The sequence below is a fragment of the Ochotona curzoniae genome, unplaced genomic scaffold (assembly GCF_017591425.1).
Source record: "Ochotona curzoniae isolate NIBS_2020 unplaced genomic scaffold, NIBS_Ocur_1.0 scaffold_1037, whole genome shotgun sequence".
NCBI classification, from domain to species: Eukaryota; Metazoa; Chordata; class Mammalia; order Lagomorpha; family Ochotonidae; genus Ochotona; species Ochotona curzoniae.
The window spans coordinates 4,468,686-4,494,050 of NW_024467083.1; the positions used below are offsets into that span (position 1 = coordinate 4,468,686).

Sequence of the window (25,365 nt, forward strand, 5' to 3'; positions counted from 1 at the left end):
ATATTTATTAAATCAACAGGAAGACAGGACATCAAGTTTCTTTTTAATTATGAATATGATATTTTGCTGGAGTCCATTTTCACTTTTTTTTTAAACTGTTCATTTATTTACATGAAAGGCAGAGTGAAGGAGACAAAGAGCTCTCCCATGCGTTGATTCAATCCTCAAATGCTGGCAGTCGGTGGGCTGGGCCAAGCCAGGTCAGAGGCAGCAGCTAAACTCTGCTGTTCCACAGAGGAGGTGCAGTCCATTTACATGAGCCATCACCAGTCACTGCCAGGGTGTGCATTAGCAGGAATCTGGATTCAGGAGCTGGAGCCAGAAGCAAAACTCACACTTCGGTGCTGGGTCTGGGTGTCTGAACTGGCATCTGTATGGCAGCATCTCAATCATCAGGCCGAATGCCTGCCCTTGGATTACATGCTTGTGTGTGAAAGTTTAGGTATACAAATCAGATTATCTTTGTGAACCAAATCTTTTTAGCCTCAGTTAATTGAAAAAGATTAAATATGGTATTTTCTATCAATTTTAGCCTGTCCCCAGAACGTTGGCATCTATACTAGAATGCCTTATTATCGCTCATTCAGTTGGAGTGGAAACCCTTTTTGCAGACTGCATGAAGTAAGTTATCTTAAGTAGTTAAATAGTTCTGATTTGTTAATTTTGGGATATTGTCCTAATTTTGCATACAAGTAGATTTAACTTATATTGCTGGGCACATTGCAAGTGGCTTAACTAATTGCATCAATTGAATAGAAATACTGATTTGGACACTATTCAGATACTTGGAATCAATTTTATTTTAACCAAACCATAGTTTGATTATATTAAAATCTGTGTATATAACCCAAACTTTGTTCAAAAATATGGGTCTACTGCAAAGGTAGAATGCTTATGTTCATGTTTGAGCTCAATAAATTTAGTAGTAAAGGTTAATCAAAGCATGTGTATGTAATTTTTAATAATTAAAAGCCAAAAGCATTATTGACTGTTCTAAAGAAAAGTATTTTCATTTCTCTAACCTGAGATTTTTTGATTTTTGATAGGTGTATTGTGAAGCATTTTGCAAGGTTTTGGTCTGAGAGAAGCTTTGCAAATGTACCTTCTGAGATTCAGAAAAGTTGCCTTAATATGTTGATTGAGTCTTTAGTGAGTACCCTTGTTTGTGTATGTGTCAAAATTTTACAAAAAAAAATGTGTATATAGCACTTTCAAAGATTTGTATGTAAATGTGCAATATTATAAAAGCAACGTAAGGGAATCCATTCTAGATAATACAGGAGGAATCCAGAAAGCCAAGGCTTAAGATTCTTCTCCTCTGGAGTTGTTCTCAGTGTCCAGTTCATCAGTGAGCCAAGATGAAATCAAGCAAGCAGAACCATTGGGGCCGAATATTGGTTCATTGAAAAGGGGGACATCATGCCAGAGATGGAGTTTATGCATTGGCTCAGCAATATGGACTTAAAATGTTATAGAGAGTGAGAGAACACAGTTCCAAGACTTGAGCCCCACACTGCCATAGTTGCAGGCTGCTGGGGTCTGCTCTGTGTCCCGCAGATCACCCTGACTCTGGCCGTGGTTGCTTGCCGTAGCAGTGCATCAGACCTGCTGTGCGACTTGACACAGCATAATGCATAGTTCTGAAGGGATGGTCTGCTTCCCTTCTGGGGGTCAAGCAGTCACTCAGACTCCAGTTGGCTTCCCAGGCTGGAGTTAAAGTCACCGGAGGCCTGTGGAAGTCTGCCTTAGCTAGAGCTGCTTGCAGTAGGGCACAAGGCACCTTACTCTTGCCCCGTCTTGGAGAGGTGACAGTCTGTGCCGGAAGTTGTTTGTGCTGCCTGGCCAGCTGCAGAGGTGTGTCTGTCCTCTTTTGTCAGTGTCCATGGAGTCTCGTTTTCTGTCATTTCTCCACTGAACATGTCCGTCTGTCAGCCCCCTTTAAACCTGGCCCTGCTTTTGTTTTTCCCTTATCCTTCCAAAGCTGAAGTCAGTGCAACTTCTGACTCTTCAGTCATTTTGGATCTTCCATTTATGGTTTTAATTTACATTCTCTGGTGATTAGTGATGTTGAGTACCTATTTCCCATTTGTGTCTTTTTCAAAGAAATGTATATTCAATTCTTTAGTTCATTTTCAGATGGACTGCTAGGAGGGATTTTTTTTCTTTCTTTTTCTTAAGATTTACATATTTTTATTGGAAAGGCAGATTTTACAGAGAGAAGGAGACAGAGACAGAATTTTCCATGTGCTGGTTGACCCCTCAAGTGACTGCAATAGCCAGAGCTGAGCTGATCTGAAGCCAGGAGCCAGGACCTTCTTCTGGGTCTACCATGTGGGTGCAGGGTACCAAGGCCTTCAGCTGTGCTTGACTGCTTTCCCAGGCCACAAGCAGGGAGCTGGATGGGAAATGGAGCAACCAGGATACAAATCGGTGCCCATATGGAATCCCAGCAGTTGCAGGGTGCAGGGTGAGGACATTAGCTAGTAGGCTACTGCACTGGACCCATGAGTAAATCTTTAGGAAAAAAAGTTCAGTCTTGTATAATTTGCTACAGGTTTTTTTTAAAGATATATTTATTTTTATTTGAAAATCCATTATTCAGAGAGGAGGAGAGATAGAGAGGAAGATCTTCTGTCTGTTGATTCACTCCCCAAAGAGCTGCAACAGGCCGAGCTATACCGATCTGAAGCCAGGAGCCCAGAGCCTCCTCTGGGTCTCCCACATAGGTGCAGGGTCCCCAGGAGCTTTGAGCCATCTTCTACTGCTTTTCTAGGCCACAAGCAGAGAGCTGAATGGGAAGTATGACTACCGGGATTAGAATCGGCGTCCATATGGGATCCCGGCACATGCAAGATAGGGACTTTAAATATACTACAAATTTATGCTTGATCCGTCCTTTTCCATTCTCAGAGAGCTGAGAGCTGCATGGCTCTTCACTACAGGTAAGGATTCTGGGGAGGAAGTGTCCCCAGTTTCCCTGCCAGCTTCAAATGTCTAATTTTGCATTCACCCAGGCCCGAGAGCCTCAAGTAGTTTCTGGAATTCTTATCAAGAGAATTGGGAGAATTTGCCCATCGGTTGTTATTTAATTGATGTGTTCATGGGGAAGAAGGGCTTAGAACTTCATATCCTGGCATCTTGGTGTTGCCATCGCTCCTCAAGCAGTCTTTGTTTTTTGTTTTTTAGTGTGCCTGTCTGTTTCTAATAGTTTCATTTAGTTATTTTATTTGAAGAGCAATGAGATAGAAAGCTGTCATCCACTGCTTCACTCCCCAGATACCCACGATGGCCATGCAGACTAATACATACAGAGCTGAAACACCACATTCACAGAAGAACCTGTGATGTCCTGGTATTTTCTGTGTCTTTCTCTCACTCCCTCTTCGTTCTTCAGTTTCCAGTGCTGCCCCATCCCCATTTCTTTCTTCATTGTTTTTCTAGTGCAGATTGTGAGCCATTTAAGTACGTGGCTCCAGGCTGCAAGGAGGTATCTAATATTTGAGAATCACAGTGCTCCATCAGATGTGTATTGACAGTGTTCTGGAAGCTCCTGGTGAACATACTACAACCATTTCTGCAGCATCTGGCTGTACCTGGGTGTTTTTGAACAGCACTTTGTCTCAGGTACATCACACATCTCTCATCACCATCCTCAAGCCTTCTCTGCTGCTCTACAAGGGATGCCCATCCCACAGCTCAGCCATTTTGATCCATGTGAACTGCTCATGAAGGGAGTTAGCCCCACAGGTAGTCAGCCTTGATGGATGGGAGATGGTAACCAGTGTTGAAACTCTTTCCAAGTTTTGTCCCAGTGTGTCTTTCATGGCTCCTTAGCAAGCCACCCAAATTACTGAGCCCCAGTTGCCTGCAATAGTGTGTGATCAGTGCTTTTCCAACATTAGTGTAAATAGGAAACATTTGGGGATCTTGTGTAAATCAAGGTTCTAACCTGGCAAGTGAACAGAGGAACTCTAGCTGATGCCCATGCCATTTTGAGTTGCAACGAGTTAGAAAACACACTGTTGGACCCAGCGTGGTAGCCTAGCAGCTAAAGTCGTTGCCTTGAATACACTGGGATCTCATATGGGTGCGCTGGTCCTAATCCTGGCGGCCCTGCTTCCCATCCAGCTCCCTGCTTGTGGCCTGGGAAAGCAGTCAAGGACGGCCTAAACCCTTGGGACCCTGCACCCATGTGGGAGACTCGGAGGAGGCTCCTGGCTTTGAATCGGCACAGCTGCAGCCATTGTGGCCACTTGAGGAGTGAATCAGTGGATGGAAGATCTTCCTCTGTCTCTCCTTCTCTCTGTATATCTGAGTTTGCAATAATACATAAATAAACGTTTACAAAAAAGGAAAAAACAACACTGTTAGGTTGGTTTTGCTTCATTCCTTGTTTGACTCTCCTAGGGCGTTGGAGTCTGTTGGGGCCACTTCCCAAAGTAAGACATCTGTGTCTGGCCTGTTCATCCAGCTCAGTTTTAATGCAGAATCCACATAACATTGACCCAACATTTCCACTTCTAGGAATGTATCCTGGAGCTATATTCACATAGTATCAAATAATTTTACATGCATGGTAAATATTAAGACACTATAAAAATAAAATATGGGTATGGGAACAATGAAAATATCTATATAGGACTGATTAAATTACTTCTATATTAAGGGCTATAACAGCTATTTAAACAAAAATGTGTACACTTTACACACTTAAAAATATTTAAGATATAAATTAAGTATAAAGATCAGGATACAAAGAACTATGCATATTAATGTCCCACTTGAGTAAAATATGAGGAAAATTACATGCACAGTGAAGCATCACTGAACACTAGGAATAGATTCTGAAGATTTTGTTGTGCAAACAACGGAGTGTACTTATGCAAACATACGTGGCTTAGCCTGCTACACTTAGAGACTGCTGTGCAGTCGCTGCTCCTGGACTACACACCTTTTCAGCAGGTTACTGTACTGAAGGTTGTAGTCAGTTATAACAAAATGGTATCTGTATATTTAAGCATACTCACAAAACAGTAAAACACAGAATAATAAACTAAACAGGCTGTACCTGTGAAGGCTGTTTTTCATATGAAAGACGTGCAGGGATGCAAGTTGCTGTGGGTGTCAGTGAGTGAGTACTGGGTGAACTTGAAGGTCTAGGACACTACACTTCTGTAGTGTTCATAAACACTGAACTTTTGACTACACTAACTTTATTTTAAACTATATTTCTTTTAAAAATGTTTTTCATTATTTTTCTTTCTTCAAGAATAAATTAACCTCATTTTGATGTCATGTTGTTACCTGATAATTTTTTGACTGTTTATAATAACACTTAAAATACAAATACATCATATGGTTTACAAAAATGTTTCCAAATGTGGGTGTTTTCTAGTGGTTAAGATGCCCATTATCTGTATTGAAATGCCTTGGTTTGAGAGCTGGGACTTAATTTTAGGTCCTCATGGACCTTGTTTTTTTTTTTTTTTTTAATTTATTTTCATAGGAAAGTCAGATACACAGAGAGGAGGAGAGACAGAGAGGAAGATCACTCCCTAAGTGTCCAAAATGGCCAGAGCTGAGCCAATCCGAAGCCAGGAGCCAGAAACCTCCTCCAGATCTCCCACATGGGTTCAGGGTCTCAAGGCCATTCTGCACTGCTTTCCCAGGCCAGAAGCAGAGATTGGATGGGAAGCATGGCCCCCCCAGGACACGAACCAGTGCCCATGCGGGATCCCAGTGAGTGCAAGGCAAGGACTTCGGCCACTATGCTACCACACTGGGCCCAGACCTTGCTCTTTACTAATGAAAACCTACTGGTGTTGGAGTTCATTTTCAGACTTTTTAAGGAAATTACAAAGGCTTGTAGTTGACCCTTCTTTGAATTTTCTTGGAGGTTCTTCTCTGCCGCTTCCTGCAGATTCCTTTTCTTTTGTCTCTTCTGTACCTTTGCTTTCCTGTTCCACTTTCCTTCTGATGTATGGAGCCACTGTTGAATGCAGTGCCCTGTGAAGCACCATCACGGAGCATATAACTGTTACACTGTGTTTGTATGGTAGAATGTAACAGGAAAAACAGGAAGAAGACAGCATTATAAAATTATAAATTGGGTAGGACAGGGATGAAAAGGAGAGGAAAACTTTTTATAGTCATGTCCTTTATGCATTTTTAAACTGCATTAACCAGTAAATTTAAATGTATGTAATATGGGACTATAATATTTTTTTCTTTGAACTTCAGAATGCTCTAGCATTTAATGACTGTCATATAGTCATGTCAGCATGGAGTAAGATGTATCATCAGTGTTACCACTTACCCATGTCCATATTTTAATAGATTCCAAACTAGATTATAACTACTATATTTTTTAACTGTAATTTTAAAAATTGCTATCAAAGCAGTTAACATGTATATATATATACATATATACATTTACATATATATATTAAACACTTTGCAGATACTTGCCAAATTTATTTGAATACTTTATATTTGGCTGTATTACCCAAAGCAGTGATTATAGTAAATTGGGATTATTGCCTAAAAGTTTTAGTAATTGTACAGTTGCTCAGGAATTCTCCAAAGGAGGAAATGATAATTATACTAAAAGAAAAATGATTTGAATTCTAGAAAAATTAGAATTTTTTGCCCAAAGCAATGGGATATATAATACATTTTAAAATATTGCTAAATGTAGAAATTTTAAAGTTTTGATATTTGAGGATTAAGCTTATTTTTAATAATTTACATGTACAAGATGTCTTCAAAAAGTTCATGGAAAATTATGTGTTATGATAAACTATTCATGTATTTAAAAAATTTTTGTACCAAAATGAACTTAGCTCTTAATTTCATTTTCCATGAACATTTTGAAGTATGCTAACAAATTCTCAACATTTGATCAGAATTAGATCAACAAATATTTGAGTGTCTATTCTGGATCAGTTTTGTCAAGCACTGAGGATATAGTTGTGTTTGAGCAGGCCAGTACAGGGATCCATACTTAGGGAAGATAAGCCTTGTGAGGGAAACAAGCATTAGTAAATGATGATGGTCTTGTTCACAAAATTACAAGAGAATTAAATGCATTAGAGAAGATGGATGTGTTTCCTGAGAGCATGTGTAAATGAATTCTAATGTAGGTGTGGGGATCAGGAAAAATGTGATGCTTTTATGAAGAGCTGAATGAAACGGTAAGTCCACATGGCACTGTTCACATTTAGTATTGCAGATCACCCCAAAGCTAAGTGACTGAAAGCGATATTGTCACCATTCTCTGGATGTGACAGTTGTGCCTGACCCCACTCCCATGATTGTATTCACCCAATAGCTAAGCTCAAGGCTGGACCTCCTGTTCCATGTAGTCTTATCAGGCTTTTGTGTGCCCAGAGGATTTCAGGAGGGGAAAGGCAGAAGCTACAGGGCCTCTTGAGGTAGGCTCTGGATTTTGCATCCCACCACCGTTGGTAGGTTAGTTAAATCAAGTGGAAGAGCCGGTCCAGCCTCCAGGCATGGGGAGGTAGATTCTACCTTTCTGTAGGTGAGGCTGTAAAACATGGTGGCCATGCTTTTCAGTCTACTACAGCCTGCTGGGTAGTTCTTTAATCAGTAATTAGTTACCTACTAAGTATTGTTATTAATAGCTAGAAATAAGATATGAATAAAATGAAGTAATGTACAAGTTGATGATTTTTCCTTTTCCTTGGAGCACAGAATATTTGTGAATTAGCATTTCATTTGCCATAGAGATCAATTTTTGTGAACGTTTTTTTCCTGTAGTATAAAAGCAAATCATCAGTTTGATTAAAAAAAGAGATTTATTTTATTGGAAACGCAGATTTACAGAGAGAGGGGGAGACAGAGAGGAAGACCTCCCATCCATGATTCACTCTCGAAGTGGCCACAATGATCAAAGCTGTGCTGATCTGACACCAGGAGCCAGGAGCTTCCTCCAGGTCTCCCACACAGATGCAGGGTCCAAGGCTTTGGGCCGACCTTGACTGCTTCCCCAAGCCACAAGCAGGGAACTGGATGGGAAGTGGAGCAGCTGAACATAAACTGACTTAAAGGTTGAAGATTAGCTTGTTGAACCATCATGCCAATCCCCTGATCAAATACTCATACAAGTCAGTCTTACCTAATTAGAAAAGGGGACAAAAAATCACTGGGGATTGCAAGCAATTTTTATCCTTTCTAAATTTGCAAACAAGAATATTTGTTTGTTTGTTTAAAAAAATGTATTGAAGAGGCCAGCACTATGGCTCAAAAGACTAATCCTCCACCTTCAAACACCAGCTTCCGGTATGGATGCTGGTTCGTATTCTGGCTGCTCAGCTTCCCATCCAGCTCTCTGCTTGTGTCCTGGGAAAACAGTAGAAGATTGACCAAAGCTTTGGGACCCTCTACCCACATAGGAAACCAGAAAGAAGCTCCTGACTCTTGACTTCAGATTGGCTCAGCTCCAGGCAGTGCGGCCATGTGAGAATAAACCAGTAGATGGAAGATCTTTCTCTCTATCACTCCCTCTATAAATCTGCTTTTCTAATAAAAAATAAAGCAATGTTTAAATAAATAAATAAAGCTAATGACAGAGATTTTAACTACATACCATATTGATTTTTGCAGGGAATATAACAAGCATGTATGATTAAGAAGTTATTTGATGAGGAATAGTACCATCTAACTTTTTTCCAATATTCTTCATATTTTAAGAATGATAAGAATGCTGCTTTTCTTCTGATGGAAAGCGACAGGCTCGTCAGCAGCCTGCCCAGGGTGAAGTGGACAGAAGCAGCACTGACGATGGCATCACAGCTCCAGGAGGAATGTATTGCATTTATTGTAAACAACTTCTCCAAGATTATCCAAAGTGAAAATTTTGCTCTTCTTCTACAGGTACCATGCCTCAAATCTTGTTCTGTATATAGCCCCATCTTTGTGCTCTGATTTTAATTGCATAAGGATTTTAAAATGCAGGCTGCCTTTGATTCAATTAGTGTGTCTTAAGTAAATTCCATAGCAGATGGCATGTTTGCATAGGACTAGGAGCATGAACGGACAGGATTTTTGGCTCACAAGATAATGCAGGCGAGGAGAGACAGGTTTGAGTGTACTAGCAAGGCACAGTGTCACTATGGCCAACTGCGGCCCTCAATCAGCATAGTTACATTTTAGAGGGCAGAGTCATAAAGCTGTTGTTTTGGTTAGCAATACAGTTATGGCTCATGGTACATTTCTTGTTTTACTGGATAGCTGCTTCCTCTAAAAGTAATCATTGAAAATGAAACTTGTGATGTCCATCTTTAGCTTGGTGTTATTAGGATTGTGTTGCCCTTAATGTGTATGAATATATGTAAAGGTGGAATCTTCATAAAATTCTTGGAGAGTGCATATTGTGAAAAAATATACATAGGTTTCAAATTTTTTTATAACAAAATAAACTTTTATTTCCATTTTCCATGAATTTCTGAAGTTCCCTCAAATGTGTGTATGTATACAGATTTTTTTAAACAAAGGAAAAGGAGAGAGTGAATATAATTTCCAGCTGACTTCATACGGGTTATTCTACTGTCATAACAGTTTCATTTTTCTTGCACATGTTTTCCTATTAAATACCAATTTCTGTGTTTTATAGTCACAAGCAATGAGCAGCACAGCTGATCTGTTGGACAAAATTTTAAAAACCATTGAAGAAAACCTTACTACTGAAAATAGCTGCCCTCTCCTCATGGCTCTGGACTCGTTACTAAGTTCTGACAGTACAAAGGAAATGGTACTGAATGTATTACCATTCATTAAAGTAACACAATATCTTAGCATTTTAAAATGTCTGCATCTATTAATCCAGGACTTGATTTCACTGATGTATGTTTGGAAGATTTTGCAATGTAAGATTTTAAAAATTCCATTTACCTCCAGTTGTATTTGGTATAAAAAGTTTTGAATTTGGCACTTTGGCTGACTAATCTTAAACACAGTGTGATACTTACTAATAATACAATTTGGCACAACGTAACTCATAATATTTCTTTCTAGTGACCATCTTAAATTTTCTAAAGATAAAATATATGTTATAGAATTTTTAATTATCCATCTATTTTATCTCATAATTTAGTCTTCATTCTTATAAAATCATATTTAGAATGATACTGGAAAGAAATAAGAATTGAACTATGATTCTTTTAAGTGTAATTAATCAGTGATAATTAATAAATTAATCATAAATTATCATTTGTTTTCAACAACAATGATAACATTTTTCATATTTATTACTGTATCTTGGAGTAGTTGACCTTGTAAAATGATGATTGATTTGAAAACACTATGGAAGATGTCCATGTAAAGTCTATTAGTGTTTTAAAATAATGTTATTTGCAAAGGTAAAATTTGGCTTCAGGTTCACTATGAAATTCTGTTTTTACTGAGTGAACCTCTGTAAATTACATGTACCAGCGATCTTAAAAATCTGGGTGATGACATCATTGATTTAGCTTAGGAGTAAGTAGATTCGGGAAGGAATAATGACTGGTTGCTATGACAATGTGGCTCTTACCAGCTGCTGATTTGTTGCTTGAACACAGGGTTTTACGTGCAAGATCCAGGCTGTGCGTGATAAGCTGTGGATCTTCCTGGTTCAGTCTTTCTACGCTGTTCGTCACACAGAGGGCTGGACGCTGATGAGCACGGATGATCAACACAAAATCCAAGCAGGTATGTTAACCTTGGAATTCCTTTTTATTCTTATGATTTCCGCGACAGCAGATGTTTTGAGGGCATTTCTGCCAAGTGGTCAGATTAACATTTGTATGCTTCAGTTCAGGAATAGGATGCTCACTGAAACTGTGGTAGGATGTTTAAGCAGGCTGAAAATCACACTTTCTTTTTTTCTGTTCGTAGAAAATGAAACTCATTTCCTTTATATATGCTAATTTTTAATCCTACTGCATATATTAGCAACAGTATGCCAGACAAATGTGCTTTAAAGCATTCGTTTGGAGAAATTAGAAGTATTTGAAAATGTAATCCACATTGTACAAATTACCAAACACACTTTCTCTTCCCACTTATATTTTGCCATAAAGCTTATCTATCTTTTTCATAAGCCGTGCTTTCTTGTGGTTTTGTCTCGATTAGAAGGGTTTCTTTTACAGTTGATCGCTGTGTGCTATTGCGGAGAGTCCCTCAGGAGCCGCAGAGTAGTCTCTGACATTTAATAGGTACCATTTGCAACATTAGCGTTAAACAAAAGATGCACATTGCCCAGAATGCTCATTTGTTTAAAAAATATTGGAATAAAAATCTAAGGGTGTAGAGTTAAAAATGGCTTTGTGATTATTTCAGTGTTAAAGCGGGTACTTAGAAAAAATACTGGCATATTCAGCAAGTATACTTTTAAAAATATCTTTAATGGACAGATTATATTTCCTGAAGCAAACATTTTTGTACTATAAAATGTGGGAGCCAAACATGATAAAGTATGTTCTTGATAATGCATAGATAAAGCAAATTCTTCAGTAATATACTGTGTGATCTGCTCTGTCTCGCATTTTAAGCATAAGATGATAGATAGTGCAACAAGATGTGATGTGAGGAGCACTTTTCAAAGAAATTCCACTTTATAAACCAGAAAATTCCTGAAAAGAAGGTCTTTAGAAATACAAGTCTTTTACACTGTGACTGTTTCCATGCTGATTCTTAGATGAGTAGCCTGTTTTTGCTACAAAATCTGTACAAATATGAAGAAACAGGATCAGCATTCTTTAAGCAAATGTCCTTCAACTCCCTTCTGTGGCAGCAAACTTTGGATTCCTGTTTTAAAGGATCTCATAGTCAAGTTGAGCTTTTCAAACAATCTTTAATTATTCAAAGTGCTAATTAAAATAGACATATAATATGCATGTGTACATATTAAATAAAATATTACCAATGAGGCAATTATTAAATATTTTTATTCTGTTGCATTACATCAGTGTGATAATATTTTGTAGAAATCTTGCACATATAGAATTATAATGATTCCTATAATTACTGCATTTGTTATATCAAATAAAAGAATGGATCTGCATTGTCTTGTTACAACATTTCTTATGTTCTGATTGAGTTACTGACCTTTTGAAGGAAAGCTTTTATTATTTCTTCCTGTGTGGTATTGTGCAGAGTCATTTGCTTACTAGAAGTCAATTCTTGTAATGCCATTACCAGGGTCCTGTATTGTCCTACAGCACATACCTAATAAAAAAGAGACGGTGATAAATGCATGAAAAGGTGGTAGATAATGTAATCTATTTCCTACTAGCTGACTTCATAAAAATTAGATAATCTTTGTAGTTCCTGCGTGTTTCTTCAAAATAATCTTAAAACCCTGTAACCTTCAAAGGAAAGAAATGCAGTAAGCTATACTTACGCTCCCATACCCTTTCCTGACGTCATTCTGATTCTCATTTTAATACCGCTAATGTGATCTCCCATCATTCCCATATTAACCGAACTTAAAAAGTGAATTTTCATTTAATTCTAAAAAGAATAATGAGTTTGAGGTTTCTTTTTATTTTCCACAGAACCTTTTCTTAATCTCTTTCCTCTTTGCTACTGATAAAATTCAAAACCCCAAAAATGTTTAATATCAACTGTGTACTTTTATATTATAGGATAAATATTTTCTCACATATGTTAGCTTATAAAATATTATCATTGGTCACAATCCATCATTTTTTCTTGAAAATTGGAAAACTTAAACCAGGTTTTCACAGAATTCAAACCAAATTTCACAGCTTGAGAAAATGATGGTTTTTGGTAAATGCAGGAGTCTCCTCTGAGATTGTGCATTTTCCTGTTTATTAATTTAAGCAACAAAAAGCACAGAGAGCAGAAAATAAGATGGGAAATTATTTTTTAAAAACATATAAATAAAAATTTAAAATATTTTTGTGCACTGCATTGGCTTCACTTTTAAAAATTTCCATCAAAATATAACCTCTTGCTGCTAGTATACTGCTGCCCTACTTGTCTGGTGATAATAATGCTTCCTATGAAAACAAGTTGCTCTTTCTTTTTACAGCTGCGTTTGACAAAGGTGATGATCGAAGACTTGGCAAAAAGCCTATATTCAGTAGCTCTCAGGTAAGTTTTCTGAATTCTGTTGGTCATATAGGAAAACACCAAATAACTTGAATTTTATGTTGTTATATTTGGAAATTTTTTTATAAATCTATTAGTTCATCAGTGGAAGCAATTTTGAGCCTTTTAAAAAAATCCAGTGAACAGATTTTTAAATGATGTGAATTTTTGATACCCAGCTGGCAGAGGAAGTGGGTCTCTTTTTCATTTCCTTGAAAACCTTTTTGGCAACTAATACATTAGCGCTATTCCAGGACAGTCAAAATTAGGATTTTAGACCTAAATCAGTATACATGTTTCTAATTAACCTACTTCTTACAAAAGAATTTGTCCCAATTTTCTCTATACTAAGATTTAAATTCACATAACATTTTCACAGTAATTAGGAGCAAAGTTACAATTATTTTACATTCTGTGCTTGTATGAGTAGTCAGATCTTAGAATGGTGGCTGCCAGGCATTGAGCAGAGGAGACAAAAAGGGGAACTGTCGCCAGATACCTGCAACTTCCAGCCCTACATAAGAACCTTCACCCCTAAGTTGGAGAATTGCTGCACTTCCCAACTCCTCTTTGAAACTTTTTTTCATTTGAGAAGCAGAAAGAAAAACACACAGATCAAGCTCCTCCACCACCCACATGCCCTCCTCCCTCCCCCGCCTGGCAAGTTCCTCCCAAAGCCAGGAGACGGCTACACGATCCAGAGTTCCCACATGACAGGTAGGAACCCAACCACTTGAGCCATCTCTGCTGCCCCCTAGGTGTGTATCAACAGGAAGCTAGCGTCTGGAGCCTGGAACTACACACAGCACTCTGACGTGGGGGGCCTGTCTCTTAAGTGATGGTGCACATTACACCTTCACGTTGTGCAATAACAGGAGCTGGCGTTGTGACTCAGCAGCTAAGCTCCACTTGCAACAGCAGCATCCCATGTCCTATTGCCGTCCGAGCTGAGACTACTCTGCTTTCAGTCCAGCTCCCTGCTGATACAACTGGAAAAGCAGCAGACTGTGGGCAAACTGCTTAAGTCCCTGCCACCCGCAAGGGATACCCAGATGGAGTCACTGCGCCTGGCTTTTGGCCTGTTCCTGCCTTGCATGTTGTGGCTGTTTGGGAAGATGAACCAGCAGATGAAAAAATCTCTCTCTCTTTCTCTCTCTCTTTTTCTCTCTCTCTCTCCTTGGCCCCAGCCCCAGCTGATGTTTTACCTCTCAAATAAAATAATTGTTTTTTTTTTTTTTTGAAGACAGTGCTGAGAAATACTATAGTAAAGAACACTTGGAATTCCGTTTTACCAGGAATTTGCCCCAATCAGATGGCACATCACAATCTCTCCTTCAGCCCCTTTTCAGTATATCAGGACATTGTTGTCTCGGCACAGGTCCCCAGTTATTCCTTTGATATATATTTTTATTGCTCCTGTGAAGTAGCCAGTTGAGTTTTCTTTCCCTGATTGTCAACCAGGCCTTTCCTCCTCCCTTGCCTTGCAACAAAACAGAACAGTCTCATTGTTCTTTCTTATTTTCCTGACTTCAGGGGAATCTAAGAGGTTTTTCTGTTAGTAATAGCAAGAAAGAAATAGAACAGTAAATCTCCCTCCAAGATTAGTTTTATACTAAAATGGGTGCTGGATATAAAACTGTTTGAGACTTCACATCTTGGCTTTGTATTTACTACCTGTGATATCTGTCTTTTGCTTATCTGTGAAATAGAATAATAACACCTAGCAGGGTTATTTTGAGAATTAGGTAACACAGTTTGTGTGTAATTATTTAGTGTGTACTTAGTGCCCAATAAACGTGGGATGAATAAATGGGCTTTCCAAAGTGAGAGCAAACCTTTAGGAGGTAGGAAAAAATGTTAATCAGATCGGGTTAACCTAAAAAAGGATTAGGAAGAAAGCAAATGTGAAATACTTATGGACAAAATATATAATATCTGGGATTTGCTTTCAAATAAAATGGGGGTAGGTATTTATGAGTTGTCCATGAATTGATCATTGTTAAAGCAGAGTGTTAGTTACATAGGCATTCATAATACTGTTCTGTTGGTTTCTGATTATATTTAAATGTGTCTATGATAAAAATTTAACCAAAAACTAGGAAGAGGAAATAGTAGTAGAACAGGAAAATCTATGAAGACGAATGCTTTAGAACAAGGGTCAGGAACTGACTCATAGGCAGTGTAAGCCTGCAAGCTCTTTGGGCCTGGTCCAGCTAAGCAATTGATAATTGCATATGGCCCATGAATGTTACAAATATCTGAATGGCCCTTGATTTTTTTTAAAAAAAAAAAGGGGGGGGGTTTCTGTACCACTGTTTTAGAGGGTTGCCTGCTTTTCTGCATTTTTGTGGGTAGCGTGTGGTAACTTCTACAGCTGACCATTGTACAGTAAATGTCTGTAAGCTTTGCAGATGTGAGTCAGAGACTGCATGCTGAGTCCTCAGCATACTGTGCCACGCTGGTAGGACGTTTCCTGGGAGCGTTGTTCTCCTGTATATCACATCACAATACTTCCAAGTGTACAGATTCAAGGATAGTGTAAATTAAGTAGAATGAGTTTTAGGTGAGAAAAAACGTCTAAAAAAAGGTTGGCCTGGTCTTAAGTATTAAAAACAGAGAAATATGGATTTGGGGAAGGGGTTTGATTCTATGCTTAGCTGAGATTTGATCAAAAAAAATTTTTTTAATGAGAACCAAACTCTCTGTGGTTTAGAAGTATTGAACAAAATCTTAGGCTGTTCCTATGCCTAGAACAAGTCCCCACGCTGTGGCCATGAGGCTGTGTGGCCAAATGTGTGAGCAGCCCTTCTGCAGTACCTCCAGGACAAGGGTATAGGGATTCCTTCATCACCATAGCTTGACTTTTTCATAGATTCAGCCAAGTTATTTATGTATTTATTTATTCCACAATGTGTGTATGTATGAGCATATGTGTACGTTTATATATATTTGTGTGTATATATGCACATACATACACACGTATGTGTATGTAACTCCTCGGTGTTATGATATACATGTAAGTGCATATTGAGCACATTATTTTGTTGCACAATTAAGGTAATTAGCAGCTTTTCATACTTAGAAACAATTAGTCCCTAAACTTTACCTCAGTAGATGCTCAGTTTTCACAACAATTTTCAACATTTTGGCATACCCAGTGTGGGATGAGCAAGGTGCCAGTGGTTTTAGATACAAAAGATGAAGACAACATAGACTGTGCCTCATAATATTAACAGTTTCATACACTTTTCCAAAGAGGGAAGAAAAAAAAGCATTTGTATATTTGTATGAAAAGTGACAATATAATCTTAAAATTTTAATCTAAAATCCCCACCAACTTTTAAAAAAAGATTTATTGAAAAACAGATTTACAGAGAAAAAGACAGACAAAGACGGAAAGGCCTTCCATATGCTGGTTCACTCCCTGTATGGCTGCAACGCCTGGAGCCGGGCCAATCCAAAGTCAGGAGCCAGGAGTCTCTTCTAGGTGTCCCACACCTGTGCATGGTCCCAAGGTCTGGGGTTATCCTCAGGTGCCCTTCCAGGCTACAAGCCGGGAGGCCAGTGGGAAGTGGAGCAGCAAGGAATCAGCGCCCATATGGGTTGCTAACATTTGCAGCTAGAGGATTAGGCTGTTGAGCACAGCACTGGCCTCCCAACTGTTAAGATTTGTCCTTCCCTTCCATATAAATGGTTGGTTCTAAGCAAAATGATGAAGTGGATACATTTGTCTTCAATGCCCTTTTATTTTCTACTTTTTACCTATTTCAGCTATTTTTAGGACCTCTTCTTTCTGCACTTCCTCCAACTGAGCAATTGTGTCCTTTGAAAAACCAAGCTTTTGAGGTGTGTTGTCAAGGAGCTTTGAGAGAAAAGTAATGTTATTTTACAGACTCCAAGAAATAAATCATTCTTAGCACAGAGGATTAACTTTTTAATGGTAAAGTTTCTCATAGTTGCCTTAGGACTGAGGTCGTAATTGTTGGTGATACCTGTGTAATGTTGAGGCAGCTTGATCATAAGCTCGAGCTGTGTCTGCATCTCTTACCAAATGTGACCTCAGATAAGTCACATACTTGCTTTCATCCCCAAGTTCTTGTCTGAGGAATGGAAAAAGCCACAGGAGCTAGTTTATAGGATTTTGTGAGGATTAAATGAGCTGAGGTATTGATCAAGGTTCGTGAGCACAGAATCTGCGGTATGGTTATTATTCACTGAAGACATCCTGGAACTTTAGGTATTCATCTCTACTTCATAAATTAAAATAGCATGCCTTTTAAATAAGGATTTTATACTGTATTTCAGGATATAATTGAGGTAATAGAGCCAAACAGTTTTGATCAAAATGGTAAAACAACAGTTCAAGTTTTGACTGGACCCTGAACCATAAAAAGAATGTTGCTTTTGTTTTCTCTGTTAAAAGTAGTGCTGAAATAGTAAGTATCAAGTGCCAAAGATTTTAATCAGACTACTAAGTATTTTTTTCTTCTTTGTAGCCAAGGAGACAAGTTTCTGACCCAAATGTTATAAACATAAACAAAAAACCTTGGAGGGCAAATCCCAAGAAAGACTGTGGGAGTTCTGCCTCTGCTAATCAGAAGATGAAATCGGATGGATTAGGTGCCTCAGGACATTCAGTAGGCACTCACAGAAACAGTACAAGCAGCACTGGGAAGCAGGATGGTTTCAAGGAAAAGAATGGTACGAAAGTAGCATCAAAGACTACGAAAGAATTAAAAACTGGGGGAAAAAATGCTTCTGGCAAGCCTAAAACTGTAATAACGGCGAGAACAGAAAGCAATGGCAATGCCAAGTTGGACACCACGGCATCTGGACAAACAGTGGAAAGGCCAGCCCCAGCGGCAGCCACTGCCCAAAACAACTCCATCAGTGGGAAAGAAGTGAGAGATCACCAAGGGCATGTGACAGGGGCCAGACCCAAGGCACTTACTGGAAACTCAAGCATGCCAGCCAGAGCAAAGCCTTTAAAGAAAATGACTGGAAAAAATTCTCCATGCCCCAGCATTGCAGGGCATTCCAGCAGATCTACAAATTCAAGTATGGAATACCTGATTTCCACTGAAAGTCTCAATGAGGAAAATGGATCAGTAAGTGAAGAGAAGTCTTCTGGTCATAAGCCATCCCTTTGTGATTCTCGAGGACAGACGGTAAAGAATTGTGTAAGCGGTGTCAAAACCTCCACTGTGGGTAGGTTTTAGCAATCTAATGTTTAAAAATTTGTTTGTTTGTTTGTTTGTTTAAAAAGTGAAATGATAGGGAGAGACCTTCCATCTGCTGGCTCGCCTTCCACATGCTTACAGTGGCCCTGGGCTGGGTGAAAGCAAACCAGGGAACCCAGAATTGCATCCAGGTCTCTCTCATCAGCTTTAGGGACCCGAGCCTTTGGGCCATCCTCCACTTCCTTCCCAGGCACATTAGCTGGGAGCTAGGAACAGAAGAGGAACAGCTGGGACTTGAACCTGTGCTCTCATGTAGTCTTGACATCATAAGCTGTGCCCCTACAACACTCTAACAGTTTAAGCTCCTAGAAAAAATATGATTCTGTGTTAGGGCTTTTATTTAATTTCACATGCCAAAAAGTATTTATCTGTTGTCTTCATGCAAACTGAGAGAAAACAGTCTTTCCTACTTTGACATTTCATATAGTGTCTGACCAGTAAATTTACATGCAGCTGTTACATATTAAATATATCCCATCACATGACTCACTTGTTCTTAATTTATAGCAGTAAAATGTCGACCTGTTTCTGGAGTAACCAATGGAACTTTTGCTAATAAAAAGAGCATTCACGAACCAGACAACAATATAAATAATAGGTACGTCTCCATCCCGTATATTACATGTACCTTAGCTTTCTCTGGAAATTAACTGTCTACTAATGTCTAGTTGACTATCTTTAAAATACATTTTCTTTGTTAAAAAATTAAGTTTTTATACAATTATGTTTGAAAACTGTTTTCTTACTAAGCATATGCAAAATGATTGAAAGAATTAGAATACTTTTTCATTTGTGATGCATGATTATATTTTATTACATTATCATACTTCAGCTACAGTTGTATGGACTAGACTTACCAGTTATTTTTCTGATTTTCAGAAGAAATAGATCTTATTTCTTGAGATAATATATGTCATGTATGAATCTTTTAAAAGCTATATTTTAGAATCTCAGTGAATTACTGAATGGAAACCATTTTTCTTAGCATAGTGAAGAAGGTCGGTGGCAAAGGTGATCCATTACCACAAGCAGTTTTGAAGAAAAGAGGAAATGGCAATGGATGGGCTGCAGCTCAGCAGAGAACAAAGAGTGCCCCGTGTCATTCTGCCAGAGCTCAAGGTACAGCTGACAGAGTCCTGGATACCATTAGGATTATTTTTGTAAAAGCTGGAAAACCAGGAGCCTATGAAGCATTTACCTGTGTGAGAGCAGTTTACCTGTGTGAGAGCAGTTTACCTGTGTGAGAGCAGTTTACCTATGTGAGAGCAGTTTGTAAAATCTTAAATATGATTTTATCTAAGTTAATACCAAAAATCAATAAAACTAGGGCATTAAATAATTATTCATGTTCTAGTAATAGTTAAAAATTAGTCATTTCAAATGTTTGACAGTTGTTACATTTGAATGCTTAAGAAATTATATATAATACTTAAACCAGTATAAACAAATGGGTTAAAAAAAAAGCCAATGGATTTTTCAAATTAACCCCACTTTCTTTCCAACAATCAGTTTTCATTTCCACTGCTAATCTAAATTGTTAAACCTAGTGAACTGCAATAATAATTACCTGGTTATGAGAAGAAGATTGGATTAATTTATGTTTGAGAGAAGAATACTGCAGCAGCTCCAATAATTCTATTTTGTATTTAGCTTGATTCACTTTCCAGTTTTATAAAGTAAAGTCTATTTTTTTTTCAAAAAACTTCAAAGGGAAGGCCTTTCTTGCTTCTTGAACATGAGAAAATTAGATTTTTTTTCTGCCAGATATTTGTACAAATTCAACTTTGACATAAGGATTAAGGCTCTTGAAGAAGAGAGAGGATATTTTTATTGTTTTTAACTAAGATTTGCAGTAGTCCTATACTTTTAATTTTTTAAAAAAAAATTCAACTTTATCCTGTGACTAGATCCTGTTCACCTAGTTACAGATGTGTTATCTTTTTACCATTTTGTTGACTTCATTTCTTTTCAAGCAATTTTTAAACAAATACTGAACTTCACTGAAAAAAAAGTGGAAATTATATTGTATTTTTGAATTCTTCTTAGGACCCCAAGGAGAATCATCAAATTCAGTAAAATCTTCAGTCTCTTCAAAGCAATCTGGTGAAAACGCGACCAAGTTGGAGCACAAGACAACTACAGATAAACAGACACCTAAGAGAAAAACTGAAACGCCATCACAGACCACTGTGATGAAGGCTAGTGCGAAAATGGTAGCAATGCCAAAAAACCCCAGTCAGCCAAAGAAAGGTGAAACGTCAAATAATAAAAATGCAAAACAAAAGCTGCTTCCTGCACAAGTTGCATTGAAGACACAGTCTTCTTCTCAAAGACCATCAAAAAATGAAACATCAGTTGTCCAAAAAAGCATGCTTCATGATGGGCATGAAAGGAATGACAAGGACAGCAGTTCTGAGCAGAAGTCTCACAGACCTGTCAGTTATCCTGCCTCTGCCCAGTCGCCACATGACCCACAGAAACCAGCCAGCAGTCAAGACAAAGAAAAGTTGATGTTAGAATACCAAAACATCTCTAAGCTAGAGAAATCAATACATCATGAGCTGGAAGCAAAATGGGTTTGTTCAAATGAAAGTGAATCGAGATTTTCCATGCCCAAAGATCACTACAGCATAGCTAAAGTCCCTCACTTTGCTGGAAATGACAATGAACATGCAAAATCTGTTAGTACCACTGCCCGAAAACCCCTGACTTCAAGTCCAAATGAGAACTCCGTGAACTCTAACCCTGACTGTGATATAGACAGCTCACCAAATACACAGCAGATTCACTCAATATCAGATGAGGATAACCGAGTCAGTAGAAACGGTACAGATGAGAAGTCAAACATCACATGCGTGAAAGATGCTTTATCCTGTGTTCCTGACGAGACAAATAGCACCCTAAATTCTGTTCCAGGTAACGGAGAATCAAAAGGTTGTGTAGGAGAACCAAGGATTCCTAGTCAGTTGTCTGATGACTGTGCCATAGATGAAGACCAACATGCAACAGCAGACTCAAATATTTCTTCCCAAAGTTTTTCAGGAAGACTCTCAGGAAAAATTTCTCCTAAAAACATGGAGACGTCAGAAACTCCAGAGGGCCACGAAACGCCTGAAGGTTCGTTCGTGGGTCAGTGGAACGTGAGTACCAGTGTCCTGCCACAGCGAGAGAGCCCTGAGTCTGACACTGCCAGTGCCACCACATCCTCTGACGACATAAAGCCCAGATCTGAGGACTACGATGCTGGAGGCTCTCAGGATGACGATGGCTTCAACGACAGAGGTATCTCCAAGTGTGGCACTGTACTGTGCCACGATTTTCTCGGGAGAAGTAGCAGCGATACCAGCACTCCTGAGGAATTAAAGATGTATGATAGTAATTTAAGAATTGAAGTGAAAATGAAAAAGCAAAGCAGTAGTGATCCTTTCCAGGTTAACTCCACGAGCGATGAGGAGCTCCCTAGGAAAAGGCCAGAAGTCTGGCCACGATCTACAATAACCCACCCAAGGGAGAAAGAAAGTATTTCACGAGGCAGTGTACATTTCTCTCAGGAAATAGATCAGGTTTCCTCTTCAGCGGATGAAACAGAGGATGAACGGTCTGAAGCTGAGAATATTGCTGAAAATCTCACTGTCTGCCACACAGCGCCTCAGCAGTTTCAGGGAATAATTAATCTAGCCTTTGAAGATGCAGCTGAAAATGAAAGTCGTGCATTTCCTACAACTAACAGGTTTAAAAGGTCAGTTCTGCTTTCAGTGGATGAGTGTGATGAGCTGGCATCTGATGAAGGGGAGGCCCACACTCCCTCGCAGCCGTCCCTGGGCGTGCCTTCACCTTCGGACGTTTTTGATGGCATTTCTAATGAGCATCGCGCGAGGGCCTACTATTCCAGATTCTCAAATCAAGGAAGAGAAGACAGTATTTTAGAATATAAACAGCAAGGTCAACACAATGCTGTACATCACAATGCAAACTCTCTCGTATGTCTTAGTAGCACTGATTCTTCAAGAACAGATCCACAAAATATTTCAGCCATAGACCAGAAAACGACAAGAGATGTCCTGCCCAAAGGAGACAGACAGCTTCCCCCAGAATATAAAAAAGGGAACAGTGGAAGACACGTGGCTCTTGACTTTCAGCAGCGCAACAGACTCTTAGAGAGTGAAATGAAGTGTCAAGAAAGACCGTGCCACTTGGAGCTCCAGCAGAGGGAACCTAATTCTGACATACCAAAGAACAGCTCTGCAAAATCTCTCGACTCCTTCTGGAGTCAAGTTCTGCCTCAGGAAGGTCAAATCAAAGAGAGCCATTCCGCAGCTGCTGTAAGAGCTAATGTTGCTTTATCTGCAGGTAATGTACAGAAATAGAAATGCTAAGTGCATAAAATGAAATTATAGAATGTTAAAGTTGTATATAACCCTGAGTGCTATCTTTCAGTGAGATGGAGTGATTAAGCAACAGATTCAGATTTGAAATGGTAATTTAAATATCTCAATGAAGAAAAGTTAGCTAGTTAATCATTTGTATGACTCACTTAGAAATCCTGAGAATTGATACCTAATAAAAAGTTGGGTTGCTTATTAGTGCTAACCTACAAAGAGATTTTACATGAAGGAATGAAGAAAAAAACTTAGTTTGCTATTATTTATAGTTATTTATATATAATTTAAGATAAGAATTCCTAAGAAATTTTATTATACATCAGATATGATTTATGAGCTTGCTAGTGTATATCTAAGAGGGCTGTGCAATAACTATAATATGTAACTAAAAACACTGAACTATTTTAACAACTAGATTGATTATTACAATTTATATGCATTTTACAGAGATTAAGACTTTTAAGATCACCATAATTCTATTCTAAAATTTTTAAGTGATGTGATAAATTTCCTAAAAGAAATTCTATTTAGAGGTATCGATAATATATGAAAGAATTCTGGGCTTCTTTCATATGCTTAGATTATTTCCTTTGTAATTTTTTTGTTTTGCATTTTGTGTTCCTTACAAGTAATTCATATTAATGACCCAAATTGGAAATATGCAATAGTGGCTGACTGAGCAGCCATTGTGTGTCACAACTAAGGAGAATACTGACGAACAATCCCTATTCAGCAGAATTACAAGAATAGGGAGATCTTTCCAAGTTGTACATTTATGTTTGTTGGTCCCTGCTTGCATCCTCCTTTGCATGTGCAATATACAAACAAGCCTTTAGAGAAAATGAATTTATTCTCTCTTTTGGAATTGACTTACCTTATAAGTCATCAAATAGCAATGTCATTTTTTTCTCTTTAAGTTTCTGTTATAGTGAATTAGGTATATGTGCCCATTCTGTGTTTCTGTTTCAGTAATTTATGTTGTTTTCTGTATTGCAAGTTTTCAAAGCTACGGTATGGACAGTTAATGTTAGTTGCCTGTGTTGAACTTGCTGCTGAACAATGCATTAGAATTTTTTCCCCATAGAAAAGAAACATCTCCAAAATGTCAATTTTTTTAAGTGTTATTTTTCCCATTTTGTGTTTCCTGGACTATCACTGTTCTATTATGTTAATATTGTTCTACAAAGCTCTGAGGAGTACCAACATGTGCAATTTTTACATTGTGTAGTATTATGAATTATTTCAGGAGACATAGATGATTGTGACACACTGGCACAAACCTGCATGTATGAGCATCGGCCTTCAAAAACCCTCTCTCCAATATATGAGATGGATATAGTAGAAGCTTTTGAGCAGAAAGTGGAATCAGAAACACACGTTACAGATCCTGCTTCTGAAGATGATCAGCACTTTGCAAAACAAGATTGGACACTGCTAAAGCAACTGCTCTCTGAACAGGTTTCAAACTTAAATATTACAGATTCTGTTCCAGAAGACTTAAATTTAGCACAGTATCTTATCAATCAGACCCTACTTTTAGCACGAGACAGCTCAAAACCTCAGGGTACAGCACATGTTGGCACTTTGAACAGATGGAGTGAACTCACATCTCCACTTGATAATTCCTCGGCAAGTATCAGCATGGCCAGTTTTTCCTCTGAAGATTGTTCACCTCAAGGTGAATGGACAATTCTGGAACTGGAAACTCAGCATTAAGAGTGTTAACATTTTAGAAAAGTTTCAACTATGGCACCCCTTTGTTTTTCTGATGCCTAGATTCTGTCCAAATGATACTTGCCATTAGCCAGATAAAGACTACTCTTAATATTGTGGAAGTCTTTCCAAATTATTGCGGTAACAGAGTTTACTTATTAAAATGATACCATATGTAGAAAAAGTTGTTTTTCTAACCATTTCCAGCATGTTTTGTATAATTATTAGAGAAATTAGAAAACCTGCAAGGAAACCCTTGGCTCGGTTTTCCTTTCCTAACTGAGCCTTTGATCACTTGCTTACTATTCCGTTACTTCAAACCTGAACGCATGGTACATCAGCCCCTTTCCTTTCTGCTTGGCATATAGTGACATAGTAATTTAACAATAAAAATCTCACTGTGTTCGTGTCATTGTATATAAAAGTATTCTGTGAATTACATTCAGACTCAGGTGGGAATGGTTCAGGCTGATGACTGAATGTGGGGAAAAAAAAATAGCTTTTCCGGAAATTCAGGTGCAGGAAATTGTGAGAAAATTTCCTCTCCAGTGTCATCCATGCCATCAGTGAAGCAGGGAGAATCCTGTCTCTCCCTTTTTGAGACATGTCCAGAAAGAGGCATCTGCCAACGTTTAAAAGCAGTGGGGAAAGTGTCTGCCTGTCTTATCAATAGGAACTCACTTCACAGTTCATTACTCTCCGGTGTTTTCCATTTTGTGTTAGCAATACTTTGGAACTGCACCTACACTAAGTTGGCACTGAATGTTAACTTGAACATGGGTATGTGAGGTACTCAAGGAATTGAATTTAAATTGTGTGTGTTGCCTTTTTGGTTGTCTCTAAACTTTTAGTTCCTTATATTCTTTATAGGATTGTCTTTTGCTCTGTAATTTTGGTAGAAAGGCAAAGATGAA

The 25,365-nt window shown here is 38.3% G+C and overlaps 1 protein-coding gene across 1 annotated transcript in view; it reads left to right on the forward strand.

The window, feature by feature from the left end:
- Nucleotides 1–24,847, forward strand: part of BTBD8 (BTB domain containing 8) — a 68,469-nt gene extending 43,622 nt beyond the window's left edge. Inside the window, exons 8-18 of the mRNA XM_040998950.1 lie at nucleotides 533–621; nucleotides 1,047–1,149; nucleotides 8,713–8,895; nucleotides 9,635–9,772; nucleotides 10,581–10,710; nucleotides 13,058–13,119; nucleotides 17,613–18,324; nucleotides 18,864–18,954; nucleotides 19,342–19,475; nucleotides 20,403–22,706; nucleotides 23,985–24,847. Of these exons, the coding sequence (XP_040854884.1) occupies nucleotides 533–621; nucleotides 1,047–1,149; nucleotides 8,713–8,895; nucleotides 9,635–9,772; nucleotides 10,581–10,710; nucleotides 13,058–13,119; nucleotides 17,613–18,324; nucleotides 18,864–18,954; nucleotides 19,342–19,475; nucleotides 20,403–22,706; nucleotides 23,985–24,454 (4,416 nt within the window). The 3' untranslated portion in view covers nucleotides 24,455–24,847. The remainder of the gene's footprint in view (nucleotides 1–532; nucleotides 622–1,046; nucleotides 1,150–8,712; nucleotides 8,896–9,634; nucleotides 9,773–10,580; nucleotides 10,711–13,057; nucleotides 13,120–17,612; nucleotides 18,325–18,863; nucleotides 18,955–19,341; nucleotides 19,476–20,402; nucleotides 22,707–23,984) is intronic.
- The last annotated feature ends 518 nt before the right edge of the window (nucleotides 24,848–25,365 follow it).